This window comes from Peromyscus californicus, unplaced genomic scaffold (genome assembly GCF_007827085.1).
Source record: "Peromyscus californicus insignis strain IS unplaced genomic scaffold, ASM782708v3 Scaffold_3__1_contigs__length_106647218, whole genome shotgun sequence".
Lineage (NCBI taxonomy): Eukaryota > Metazoa > Chordata > Mammalia > Rodentia > Cricetidae > Peromyscus > Peromyscus californicus.
In genome coordinates, this window is record NW_026294551.1 from 90,555,174 (window position 1) to 90,569,042 (window position 13,869).

Genomic DNA, 13,869 nt, shown 5'->3' on the forward strand with positions numbered 1-13,869 from the left:
GCGACTCGCCAGGAAATGATGCAAGTCTGGATTGTCACCTGGATCCCTGAAGCCCAGACAGGAATCCGTCTGGATTGGGGGAGGGGCGAGACAAGACTCTCCAGGTGTTGCAGGGACCCACCAAATCGGGGCCAAAAAAAAAAAAAGTGGGAGGTGAACTGTCTCTCGGGCCAAGTGCTTCGGGGGTTTTGGCGCCTGTCCTTCGAGCGCCTGTTCTTTAAATGCCAAGCGTCACGACGCTTAGGAATTCCCATCAGAGCTCAATTTGCTCGCACCATCTCTGTGCCCAGGTATCTGTTCCAATCTACCATGGCCTCGGGGCTTAGAATGTCACCGAGTTCCAAAGAGGAAACTTTCCCAGCCGGAAGAGAGCCCCTGAGGACGCTGTCCTAGTGAGGACCGACCCTCCCCGCCCTACCCCACCCCCTTTTCTTAATCTTTAGTTGCAACTGGGACTGGCATCCGCTTTGACTTTTTTTTTTTTTCCCTCAGCCCGTTCGGCCATTGCCCCCGAGCACCCGCACACGCGCACGCGTCTCGGGCCTCGCTCACACACACACGCACGCAAAAGCGTGGCAGCCGCCAGGTCGGCAACTTTGTGGGGGCGCTCGCCGCGGCGCTCCGCTTCCTCCCGCTAGTAGTTGGCGCAGGCCCCGCCTCCCGGCTGTGTTGTCAAACGGGCCGGGGTCTCGGATTGGTCCAGCCTCCGGGACAACACCTGCTCGACTCCTTCATTCAAGTGACACCAGAGCTTCCAGGGATATTTGAGGCACCATCCCTGCCATCGCCGGGCACTCGCGGCGCTGCTAACGGCCTGGTCACATGCTCTCCGGAGAGCTACGGGAGGGCGCTGGGTAACCTCTATCCGAGCCGCGGCGAGGAGGAGGGAAGGGGCGAGCAAGGAGGAAGAGTGGGAGGAGGGGGAAAGCGGCGGAGGAGGAAGAGGAGGAGGAGGGGCGCACAAAGAATCCAGGTCTCCCGGCGGGAGGGTGATACCCAGAACCATGTGTGCCGAGCGGCTGGGCCAGTTCGTGACCCTGGCTTTGGTGTTTGCCACCTTGGACCCGGCGCGGGGGACCGACGCCACGAACCCTCCGGAAGGTCCCCAAGACAGGGGCTCCCAGCAGAAAGGCCGCCTGTCCCTGCAGAACACAGGTAAACGCGTGCGCCCTGCAGCCTGGAGCTACCGGGGAAAACACGGTGCACGCCCGCAGCGCTCCCCGTGCGTTTAGCCCTAATCCGGCGACCCGAGCTCACCCCGGGCCGCGCAAATTCTTGGTGGCTCGGGACGTGCAGAGGGGAAGAACGAGGAGAAGCGAGGTCTGGGCCGGGCTCCGAGCGCCCGGAATCCGCACGTGCTAGCAGGGTGATGAAATGGCTGAGGCAGGACTTGTTGCTGCTCTCCCCCAGGGCTGAGGGGAAACGAGGCAGCGCTTGGCGCTGCCAGTTCCAGCCAGAGTCCCAGGCCCCGCGCAAAGGCGCACTTCGTCCCGGCTAGCCCGTGCGAGACACCGAGAGTCCTCGGAACTGGGCTCGCCCTGCGCCCAGAGAACTTCTCTTCCAAGCCGGCCAGCCTGGCATGGACTGTCTCCCCTTCCTTTAAAGATTACCGGACATCCCAGAACTTTGCTGGCCAGTTAAATGGCATCAAGAACTTTTCCTTTGGGGGAGGGGGTTCGCAAAGTGTTCCTCTATGGTTCTGCCGCGGTCCCTTGCCCCTAGCCAGGTCAGCAAGGGAAGAAATGTTGACACGACCCAAATCGTGCGCCGGCCCTGCTCACCGCCAAGCTGCAGCGCAGAGCCTGGCGTGCGGCACACGGGGCTGGCCTTCTTCCCAGCTCCCGGGAGAGAAAGAAACGTGTCTGCCGCTCGGCTCCTTGCTCACGCCCCCATCCCCGCTATTCCCCGGGGGGCCGTGTGAACGCGGCGGCCGTGGCGTGCGTGCGCTCCTTGCCTGAGCCGAAGTGCACAAATGCTGGTCAGGGCCGCCCAAGTGTGTGATCGCTGAACTGCCCGCGGCCACGCGTGGAGTCAGTTCAGCCTCTCGGCCCCGGTTGTCCAGGGGCGCAGTCGAGGGTCCCTCACCCGCCCTGCCCCTCAGTCTCTCTCTAGATTTCATCTGATACAGATTTTTCGACTCGAGCCCCGCCCTTCTTCCAAAATACACTTTCTTAGTGTAATTTTGCGGTTGGTTTAAATCGTAGAACTGAGTGAGCCCAAGAGGGCTTGAGACTGCACTCCCGCAGCCCGACAGCTCCCATTCTGTCCTTTCAGGCTGACGAATTAGGACATCTTGGAAGAGGTAGCAAGCTCAGGGACCTCAGGGATTCTAGGGGATTAAGTGATATCTCACACCACACCAGATCCCTAATTAAAAGGAACCTCCAAAGTGAATGGCAGCGGGTGGCCAGCCCCCACCTGCCTCCATTCTGAGGCTGTTGCCCTCAGCAGCCTCTCTGGCCTGGCGTTTTTTAATGCGGGTGGTTTGGAGGCACGGCTTTAGTAGGAATCTTGTTTTGATTTTTAGGTGTTGAATCATAAAGCTGAATTGAAGTTGCTTTTTGGACGCTTTCGTCTGGGGTCAGGAAGGAAATAGCCGGATCTTAAAGGCAGTAGCTTCTGCAGCCCCAAATAGAGAAGGCCATTTAATTCATGAAATTCGGTCTTTTTAAATTCTTACTTTTCCCTGTGGGTTTCAAAAGCTGAAATGTTTCCTGCTCTTAAACTGAGTATCCCCACATTTACCTTCATAAAATGGGAAAGAGAAGGGGGGGAGAAAATGCTCAGACTAACCTCTGACTGTGACATTTGTTATTTTGGACTAATTTTACAAAAATTTACAAATATCAATTCTTTTCTATAAGTAGTAGTAAATAATAACATTTTATTTCCCCACCCCTTTAATTTTCCTCTAGTAATTTTTTTTCTTTTCATTTTAGCGGAGATCCAGCACTGTTTGGTCAACGCCGGGGACGTGGGGTGTGGCGTGTTTGAGTGTTTCGAGAACAACTCTTGTGAAATCTGGGGCTTGCATGGGATTTGCATGACTTTTCTACACAACGCTGGAAAATTCGACGCCCAGGTAAAACATATAGCGTGAAGAATCTTCTGGGTTGGTGTGGCATGGTTGAAATATTGGCTGGAAGGACTTGCTCACACATTTCCTGAACTGTTATTTGAGACGGTTCGGTGCTCAAGGGTGTACAGAAGGGCACTGGGGTGTCTGCCGTGCACCACTGCTCTCTGAAGCTGCTGGTAGGCCAAATCCTCCTGAATTCTTATGCCCTTACTGCATAGACAAACACAGTGTCAGCCGGGCGGTGGTGGCGCACGCCTTTAATCCCAGCACTCGGGAGGCAGAGGCAGGCGGATCTCTGTGAGTTCGAGGCCAGCCTGGTCTACAGAGTGAGATCCAGAAAAGGCGCAAAGCTACACAGAGAAACCCTGTCTTGAAAAACTAAAAAAAAAAACAAAAAAAAAAACAGTGTCTGGACAACTAGAACCCAGTCCCGGTCCCCCAAAGTGCATTAGGACGAGAAGGCTGAAGTGGCAGCTGCAGGTAGCAGAGGCTCTTCTAGCTATATGTGGGCAGGCAGCCTAGATCATTCACAGCCTCCAAACAGCACTGAGCAGTCTCCTCTCCCACTCTGAAAAGTCAAAACCCTGACTAACTCTCACTTGTTCTATAGTCCCAGCTGAATCTGCCTCAGATTCCCAAGGTAAAGTTGAGTTGCTGCTCAGGGCAGAAAACCAATCAGCAAGCTGATGGTCCCCGCACAGAGGGGCCTAATTAGTGTTTAGATGGCATGTAGTATTAGGCTCGTCTTCGTTTTCTGCCCCGGCTCTCAGCCCTGTTGAAACACCCTGTTGTTACATATCATAAACTTCCTCTCCCATTTCATTGGAGCATAGTGACTAAGTTTGGAGGAGGCCAACAGTTGAGGTGTGATTCAGACACGTCACCAGTCACCATCCACTGACATCCTGTGGACAGCCTCACAAAGCAAGGCCTGGGAACCAGAAAGGGACGTGACGGGGCGGCAGCCCAAACTTCAGAGGATATGAGGTAGCAGAAGGGGAAACAGAAACGGAGGAAAGGGGAGAACTTTGAACTCCTTGCCGCTCCTTAGAAAAGTGCCCCCCTCAGAACCAACTGGAGCTAGGACACGCAATAGGAAATCCGGAAGAGAGGAGTATATTGAGGGCCTTCCCACAGGATGTCAGAAGAATACTAAAAAAACAGATTGCCACAGCCCTCACATAAATCCATCTTCCTTGTTTTCTCAGCCAATAGGAGTATGTTCTCAAGTTAGAGGTGCCCCTTTCAAGACACTTCTCAGTGTATAACTACTTAATAGAGTGAGAGCTAAGCCCTGCCCTCCACCACATTTGGCCCCAGCTAGAAAATCAAAGGAAAGGGGGGGTGCCACAGAGTGGACACGTGTGCCACGTGGGTTTTCAACCATCAGACACTATCTGTAGACCTTTCTAAAGAGAAAACCAAAATAAATAAACATACTGGCTGGCTTCCCACTTCCAATCTAAAATAGTTCACTTTCTCAACTCAGTGATTTCTAGGCCTGCCTTAAAAAAAAAAAAAATTAGCTCCTCAAATAGCCTATTTCCATATTTCCATAGTAATTGAAGGGAGATTCCTGGGTAGATACCCAGCAATGCCTCCAGGCCAGGGAGGTTGGTAAGAGGAAAATAGGGAACTTACCCCCACATCCCGACAGCTGTCTCCTTTCTGGTCTTGGCATAATCGGCTGAGGTTACCAGGAAGGAGAGCTGTGAACCACATGTATGCCTGCCTGGCTGCCTCGCCCCTCTGAGGCAGAGCTGGGAGGATGCTATTTGATGTTCCTGTCCCACTCCCATGCTGCCAAGCTAGAAGCCAGGTGGGCCTTTTAGAGGCTATAATCCTAACAGTTTAAAAGCAAAGAATGTTCCTCCTGGAAGCATGAGAAAGGGAGACAAGGACATGAGCTGGAGCACTGGAACTAAATGGGAGGCTCCGGGAGCACTGCTTCCCAGGGATGGAACACAAACAAGGATTGTGCTCCTCCTACTGATACTGGCAGTGGAGTTATAGCCAGATTCCTGGGTGTTCCAGGGAATCTGCTACCAGGAAGTTACCACCCAGCTGCCTGAAGGATGCCCCAGTTTCAGGGAAACTAGAAGAGAGGCAGATCTGTTCGTGTACAGAGCTCACATCCACTCTGGCCCAGCGCCAGGAATGTCATGTCACCCTTGGATGTAGCCTCCCACCTGAAACCACATCAATCCGAGTGGAACCTTGGTCCTCTGAGATCAAAAACTTCCACACAAGCATAAGACTGGCACATGCCATCCTGGCTAGTGACAAAATCTTGTCTCCTCTGCCCCCCCCCCCTTCTGTGTTCTCTGTCTTCAGGGCAAGTCGTTCATCAAGGATGCCTTGAGGTGCAAGGCCCATGCCCTGCGGCACAGATTTGGCTGCATCAGCAGGAAGTGCCCAGCAATTAAGGAGATGGTCTTCCAGTTGCAGAGGGAATGCTATCTCAAGCATGATCTGTGCTCGGCAGCGCAGGGGAACATCGGTGTGATTGTGGAGATGATAAATTTCAAGGACCTCCTGCTGCATGAGTGAGTAGCACCCCCATCCCCAGGAGAACCGGAGGAAGGGTCTCCTGGCAAGGGTGGGGTCCTGGGGGCTGGAAATGTGTTTGAGGATGCTACTTTTGGAAGTGGACTCCCTTCAAGTGGGTACTGTTATGGTGTGCTCCAGAAAGCTAGAAAGCCTCAGGAACTCATAAGATTTGAAATCCCCACGAACAGAAACAGACCATTATTTTCACTCAGTACAAACCCTCAGAAGCACTCCCTCCTCCCCACAGCCAAGTCCTGACTGGTTGCTGCCTGATCGGAGTCGGTACAACAGTCAGTACATACTGACGTTTCCCTGCCTTCAGGTGCTAGGCGCTACGCCAAGTGTGTTACATGCAATGTCCACCCAATCCTCACATCAACCCTTTAAATCTCCAAATTCTCACCACAGAAGAGAAAACTGAGCCCTACTGAGGTGCAGGACTCACAGTTAGGGGAGCAAAGCTGGGGTCTGGGGTCCAGGCAGCGTGGCAACAGCAGCTAGGCCATCAAAGGCTCCAATCCCGCCGGCAGCTCTTTCCGCCTTCAGAGCCCCTCTCCCTCCCCTTTCCCCTTCTCTAACTCCGCAGAAAACACAAAACCTCAGAAACGTTAGTCGGCTAAACGTGCATGCTAAAATGGACTTGCAGAGTCACAATCCAGTGACAGAAACAAATCATCTCATTCCTTGACGTTTACCCCAGCTGCGGGGTCCTGGGTCTTGCAGAGCAGTAAAGCACACTGATACAACACCATTGTTTCTAACGTGCAGCACGGTCCATGGGCCCCAAAGACGGAGCTATAGACCAAAAAGGAAGCCACCGGTTCAGCCAAACAGCGCTGACCCCTGCCCCCCCTTTGTTCTTCCAAACATTTACAAAGGAGCAATGGGACCGATGATAGTGGTTGTCTTTTATCTCTTTGGTGTGCCAGGACCTTGGCTATGGGCTATCCATGGATTCCCACGTTTGCCTTTCCCAACGAACTGCAAGACTGAAATTAGCATCTCCATGTCATAGAGAGGAAGGCTAGCGAATCTGAGGACTTAAGATTCTTCCTTGTGAGAACTGATTCCTTCTTTGCAGCTGGGGATTGGGAGTGCACACTCTCCTCTCACTATCCACAGGGGATGGATGGTTCAAGGTTCTCCCCTCCACATCCACATTCAGGAATGAGGAAGTCTCAGAAAAATTGATGGGGTGTTTGCACATGACTTAGCATCCTCCCATCGACTCTGGATGACTTATACCTAGAGACAATGCAACTGCTGCGTAAGTAGTTGTTAGTGCACGGTGCTTAGGAAACGATGTCAGGAAAAGTCTGCTTTAGTAGGTACAAGGGCAGGTTGCTTCCAGAACATTGATCTGTGGTTGGCTAGTTGAATCCGCAGACACAGAGCTGTGCATAACTGAAACTCCATGTGAGGAATAGGCCAGCAGTCAGAATGTCAGCTGCCCTGCTCCTCCCTGGCCTGTTCTAGTTAGACCTGCTAAGTTCATGGGTCTTCATGCATGACAAGGGCTTCTTCCTTTCCCTGATTTCTACCTCATTGTCACCAGAGAGTGCTGTGACATCCCTCGAGGTGCTCTTGAAAGAGGCACATGATCATGGCCAAGGAACCTCTGTCTTAGTAGCATATTTAAGATGACTTCGTGGTCTTGAGAGAGGGAGGTTGGGGGCCTGCTATAGTCCTGTGATATATTCATGGAGTGTGTGGAGTGTTGGTATCTTCTAAAGAAAGGTCTTTGGGAAAAGTGAAGCCTTTCAACTTTGGGGAACACACACCCCATCCTAGCATTTAGAAAGGGTTAGAGCACTGTGATGTCTAGTGTCTCTCCCACAGGAACATGGCTTCCAGGCCAGGGACTCTTGTTTCAAAGGATCCCCTAAACCATCTAGAACAAGCAACAGCAGCCAGCACCGGCCTGCCCTGCAGAAGCAGGTGGCCTACCCTGTGTAGAGGTGTGGGCGTCTTAAGAACATTGCCAGGAGGCTGTGTGCAGGGCCTCCTTCTCCTGCTAAGCCAGGACTTCTGGGCAGTGAGTTTGTGCCAAACTCCAGCTCCTTGAAACCCTCCATTCCCCATCGCCACGCAGCGATGCAATGCCCCAGCTTTGACTTTGACCAGCTTAACTGATTAAAGGATCCTTTCAGTCCCGAAATACCAAGAAAGCCATCTCAGAGTGTGTGGCAACAGTCACAAACAGGAGAGTGTGAGCCAACTTTGCCTTTCGCTTTAAAGAGGAGGAAGTCGGTTGCTGCAGAATCCAAACCACCCCATTCCTCTCCAGTGCTTGTGCAGGGGTGGCAGCGGCGTCCAATCTGCTGCAAGCTGCCCCTCTCACTGCCGCCTGTCCACCCCACTCTCTCTTTATCGTCTGCCTCCCCCTAGCTGTGGCCAGCCTCCATTGGCCTCGGCACACCCTGTCACCAGGTGCTGGCAGCCATCAAGGGTTTGGAGCCTCGGGCACATCCCCCTCCTTCAGCCTTGCTAACACTTAGTTGAGTGCTGGGTTTTGTCACCAGACAGGCTCAGCCTGCAGCCTAAGAAGGCAGCCTGCCAACCCAAAGCACGGCTTAGATTAATTTACTTGGCCACACACGCCCTCCCCACAGGACTCAGCTTCGTCCTTGAGAGAGAAGACAGAGCAAGCCGAGGAGAGGGGTACTAGTCCTGCCTCAGGAGGTCGGTGTCTGCCTTACAGGTCCAGGGTTCAGTGGCAGACACACCATGATGCGGAAGGCCCAAGAGACAACTGTATTCCTGAGAGAATCTTTTAAAGTATAGACGCTTAAAGGAGAGTCAGTTCAGAATCCCAGATCGGCCCAAGTGACCAAACATCTTGCTCCCCTTTTGCAGATGGACTCAGTGGGTTTGAGCTTCCTAAAACAGTGTTTGTTTTCAAAAGATGGAGGGGGCACGAACAGCTTTCAGCATCCCTTTCTATGTGCTCAAGAGACATTGCCGTACTGTCCTTACCACTGGCAGAAGCCTGCTTGAAAGAGGCTAAGAACCTTGCCCACCAGCCATGCACAAACTGTGATGACAAAGGAATCAAGTAGGCCTCAAAACACAGTTCCAGAACATTCCTTCTGGCTGTTCCCAGGCCAGGCCAGGCCTTCCTTGCCTAGGATTTCCCAAATGGGACTTTCCTTCTCCCTCTTCCTGGTTCCTACGTCCTCGAAGTAAGGACAGTTCCGACTTGAGGAGTGACTAGCAAAGACAGCACTGACCGTGGCACACATCCTAGTACATAATGCTGCTTTTTCTGCAGCGCAAGTTGCCAACTTGCAGAGAAAGATCACAAGGGCCCTAGGGTAGCCATCCAAGTGTCAGCTCGAGCCTTGGGGAGGAGAGGACACCCTTGCTCCTTAGAGCTGGCTCCATATCCCACAGTGATTTCCGAGGGGCGGGGGCGGGGAGGCATGCTTTATGTCATGGGCAGATTTATCCAGGACTTAATTCTAGTTAGCCACACAAAGTCACATGAAGCATCCCCACATCCTCTTGGATCTTAAAAGGCCAGTGAGAGTTAAAGAAGGCTCAGTGACTTAGGACCTGAGAACTCACTGATGGGGACATGCTTTATCAGGTAGGCCCATAAATGTAAAAAGTGGGCACACTTCTTCTGTCCCCTGAGTGAAGTCCTCCAGCAATTAGGTAAGAACAAGTCAGGGAAGCCAATATAGGTGGAGAATGTGGCTCTGAGCCCAGAACAGAGCATGTTGGTTTCACAGAGAGCTACTCATTCTGGACACGGGGGCCTGACAGCCACCCTCGCTCCAATGCAAGGAACATCCTGGCTGACTGAAAGGGCAATGGGCAGCATTCCCAACTCCCTGGTACCTGCAAAGGGAGAGCTACAGGGAGGTGACCCCACAGGGAAGTGGTCCAGCCCATCTCAGTCCATCCCAGATTCTCCCAGACAGAGAGAGACACATACCTACCCACCAGTTTTCCAAAAGGCCCTTTATTGTGAGCCTAAGTCAGGGGCACAGAGACAGGGAAAGTGACCTCAGAAGACCCTCACTGATGCCACCCGGGAAGGGCAAATATGGGGGCTCCTGAAAGCTGCTCAGGAACTCCTTAGCCCAACACTTTCTGGATTCTTCACTGAAAACACACAAACACACACACACCAATTTGATATTAAAGCCCCTTCACCGTTTGCCAAGATCGTCTCCACTCCAGCCAAAACTCCGCAGCTCCTGTAGCCTGGATGTGCCCAGGACACCCTTGCTCTCCTCTGTTCACACAGCTTCTCTGCCTGAAATGCCTACCTTAATGTCCTAACCCTCAGCTTTCCTCCTGTGATTCCACACACTATCGGTGGCCCTTTGTCCTGGGGCTCTACACCTGTCTGAGGAGCAAGAACCTGCCTTAACACTCTCCATTGCCTGCCGTGGAACCTAGTCCACAAAGATCACCCACTGAACCCAAGTTAAGCACTGTCTTTCTTGGCCTAGTCACAACGCCCCAGGGCTCCATTAGGACATGCTCCAACATTAGTCTTTATTCTCTGCTCAAATCTCTAGGCCCTATGTGGACCTCGTGAATCTGCTGCTGACCTGTGGAGAAGATGTAAAGGAGGCCGTCACCCGCAGTGTCCAGGCTCAGTGTGAGCAGAACTGGGGAGGCTTATGCTCCATCCTGAGTTTCTGCACCTCCAACATACAGAGACCTCCCACCGCAGTTCCTGAGCATCAGCCCCTGGCGGACAGGGTCCGACTCTCCAGGCCTCACCACCGGGACACAGGCCACCACCTATCAGAAGCCAGCAGAGGCACCAAGGGTGAGCGAGGGAGCAAAAGCCACCCAAATGCCCATGCCCGAGGTGGAGCAGGTGGCCAGAGCGCCCAGGGACCTTCTGGAAGCAGCGAGTGGGAAGACGAACAGTCTGAGTATTCCGATATCCGGAGGTGAAATGAAAACCTGGCCACGAAAGCTTTCCTCCAGGCCGTCCATTTTCTTACCTATGGACATTCCAAACATTTACCATTAAAGAGGGGGTATGTCACACGCAGGATGTGTGCGAATTATGGACTTCATGCAGGTGTATGAACAGGTGAGACGGAGACTCCAGGGCGGCAGGGTCCCAGGTGCCTGGTGGATTGGCACCTACTTAAGCTTATTCAAAGGAGTGCTGCCCTGAGTCCGCCTTGTAACTTTGTCCCTTTTGGTCTGTGGGAGCTAGTGGGTGGCTGAGGTGTGCTCTGTTGGGGGGAGGTCAGACGGGGAAGGGAGGGGCCACACATGGGTGCCAGGCCCTACCCTACAGTTTCCAGTGCCATCTGCAGGAACCAGGGCACCTGGGTTCCGGGGCAGGAGTGAGTGGGAAGTGTAGCTGTTAAGGAAGAGGAAGAACAGAGAGGATGCTGGGGCTTATCCATGCTTGGTGCCAAACTGAGTTAGTGTCATGTGTGGGACCTTGTGTTTCAGAGCTACTGGAAGGGACGTGGGGTAGTGCATTTTCTGTGTGTCATTTCTGAGCCATTGTTCTGTCGGGGGGACACCTGAAGGAGTGGCCCCTGTCTGTTAATTTTGACCACTGCTTCAGATCTCAATTTAACTTTTTTTTTTAAACCCATTGACATCTATACGTCTGTCATCTAAATAAATGGCTTTCAAACCACACAACTGGGTCACCAAAACCAGCTCAAAGGAGGAAGAAAACGAACCCCAGCCCATCTCTGGAGGGGAAATTGTTGTAAGTTCTAGTTTAAAAAGAGCTGAAATAGCACTATCCCCACGTGGGCTTCTACCGCCTGGAACAGACGGATACCTAGAGGGAAAAGCACATACCAGGGGTCCTTTCCTTAGACAGCCAGCCCCTAGAATTGTACTGTCTCGACTTGACCTCAGCCAAGTCCTATGGGACTGCACATTGAATCCGTGTGGCCAAGTTGAAAACCAGCCTCTGCATGCCAGAAAGAGAGAAAGGCATGGAGACCACTAAGGAAATTGCCTTTGGGGAATGCCACCCTCTGCATACTTGGGCAAATAGCTTTACTCTCTAAGAGACAGGGCCTTCCACAGCCAAAGCAGAAATTCAGCAACAAGGACCGAAGTGGGTGGACGAAAGGAAGGCCAAAGGGGTGAGAAGGGACTTGTGGCAGCAACGGCACTAAGATCTTCCTCGGGCTGTCACAGTTTCTGCTTTTGCAGCCAGCACACACAGCAGCCAGTGCCGTAGGAGTACGGGGTATCCTGGACCGGGTCTCTAGAGCAAGGCTCAGCCAGCTTTTTCTAGGAAGGGCCAAATAGTAACTAGAGAGTCTCAGTTCGGCAAGCCACATGGTTTCTGCTGCTGCTAGCCAGCCCTGCCCTGACGGCACAAGCGCACCCTCGGCTGCACAACTGAAGGGCTGGGCTCTGTTCCGCCACGGTTTTCTTCAACAGGCACCCAGCTGGACTTGGCTCACAGACCGTACACAGCATGCTCCCTGTTGTAGGGAGTGGGGATGAAAAGCATGCATTCTGCCTTACCCAGCTACTCTAGTTCTCTCTGGAAGGGCCCTGAGGCCAGAGACAGCCACACTGCTCTAGCACTTCCCTGAAGTGGGCTGGTGTCTGTCTCTACAGGCAGGATCCGATGTCAATCTCTCATAGGCTATGCTTGAAAACAAGACAAAACAAAATATCATTTGGGGAGGGGGTGGGTGGGTGACACGCTGTAAAAGCCCCCAGAAATATGTGGGGCTGCAGAGAGGAGAGGAGCATGTGTGCATTTGATCCAGTTCTGCCCGGAAGGAAGGAGGCCCAGCGTGCCAGGCTCTGCCACGGGAAATGAATGTACATTGCGGGGCTCTCATGCCGTGTGCTCATGTGGCACCTTGACTTTTTCTGCTTACATCACAAACATTCTCCGCCGTCTCTGGCTCAGCTGCTCACGGGTCACCGGCGTCCGGACTGGGTTCAACAGTGTCTTGTGTCCACTTACTGATGTTCTGTTTGTGGTTTCTACTGTAAGTATTTGTCCTTTGTATTTTTTATCTCCGTGCCTTCCCCCAAAGGCACAAACTCACTTTGTATGTTCATTTGAACCCACGACTGATCTCTGTGTGTATTTTCATGCCTTTGTCGTCCCTTCCCCCTCCAAAATTAAAAAAAAAAAAAAAAAAAAAAAAAAGTGCCATTTCACGACCCCTCGTGTGATTAGAAACACAGAATATATTTATCCCTCCGGTCCTTTTGCTCAAAATTGTCCAAATTCTTGTGTGCCTCGTGAAGGCGTTCGTTCGCACAGTCTAAATGTGAGTGAGGCAGCTGTTGAAAATGGCCCCTCTTTAGTCTTCAGCTTCATACACATTTACTGAAGAGCCTTCCTGTGAGGAAGGATGTGGGTCTCCAAATAAAGCTGCAGTGTTTATTTTGAGCGTCGAATCTTAACGAGATGATGTGAACACCTCTCCTTTGTATCAATAAATAGCCCTGTTATTCTAAAATGAGAGGGGCCAAAGACAGCAAAACGCTGACAGCCCAGAACCGAATAAACAGGAGACACCAGCCCAGAACTGTAGTCAGTGGTCCTCACACACGAGCGGAAACAGCATGGAGACGATGCTCCTGGCACCACCTCCCAAGGAAGAATAGTACCACGTGAGTTTCCCAAGTCAGTGTCTGCTTCTGTGCGGAGTTAGGTGACAGGGCCTGGGCCCTGTCACACTGTGTTGTTTTCCTTCAAGCATTAATAAAGGTTTTCAATAAACGGCTTGCACTTGAGCGGTATTATTTCTGGGGAGCCTTAATGTGAGGTGTAAAGGGAGATAACTGAACGGGAGGGCTGTTGACATTGCTTATACTTCATACTTGTGGGAGAGAAGCCAGGTGAAGAAGCCCCGCCCCACCTCCCAGGACTTCCCCCATCCCAGGAACTCTGGCCAAGGCCCCACAGAGCCACCAAGACAAAGAGGAAGAGGAGTTCTCTGCCGAGGGCCTAGAAATGCCACCCTTATCCCAACTCGCTTCTCAAAGCTCACTCCGCTGTCATCTTCCGACGCCGGCCCGCCCGTTCTTTCAGACTGAGGCTGCAGCCCCTGCCTTCAGCGTAGTCACTTGGTGGCCTGGAACATGTTGAGTCGCTCGCCACCTCCCTCACGACGCTTGGCTAGCACTGCAAAGCCAAGCTGGAGCTGTTCCTCACTACAGCATGCAGGGCCACGGTGCCCACACGGTATGCCCAGCATCCCTGTGGATATCAAGCAAATATTACCCGGTCCTGAGTCCCACAGTCTCAATTACTG

General features: G+C 52.6%; 1 protein-coding gene across 1 annotated transcript; it reads left to right on the top strand.

Moving 5' to 3' along the window:
• Positions 1-589: 589 nt before the first annotated feature.
• On the top strand, positions 590-12,247 carry Stc2 (stanniocalcin 2). Its single transcript, XM_052757068.1, has 4 exons — positions 590-1,155; positions 2,940-3,082; positions 5,414-5,625; positions 10,162-12,247. Exons 1-4 carry the CDS (start codon positions 1,005-1,007, stop codon positions 10,547-10,549), a joined length of 894 nt encoding a protein of 297 aa, XP_052613028.1. The 5' UTR covers positions 590-1,004; the 3' UTR covers positions 10,550-12,247.
• Positions 12,248-13,869: the final 1,622 nt, after the last annotated feature.

Bases quoted from the DNA above. Each gene is read 5' to 3' on its own strand.
- Stc2 (XM_052757068.1), top strand. From the start codon at position 1,005: ATGTGTGCCGAGCGGCTGGGCCAGTTCGTGACCCTGGCTTTGGTGTTT. The intron at 1,156-2,939 runs GTAAACGCGTGC...TTTTCATTTTAG, and splicing joins CCTGTCCCTGCAGAACACAG to CGGAGATCCAGCACTGTTTG. The intron at 5,626-10,161 runs GTGAGTAGCACC...TCAAATCTCTAG, and splicing joins AAGGACCTCCTGCTGCATGA to GCCCTATGTGGACCTCGTGA.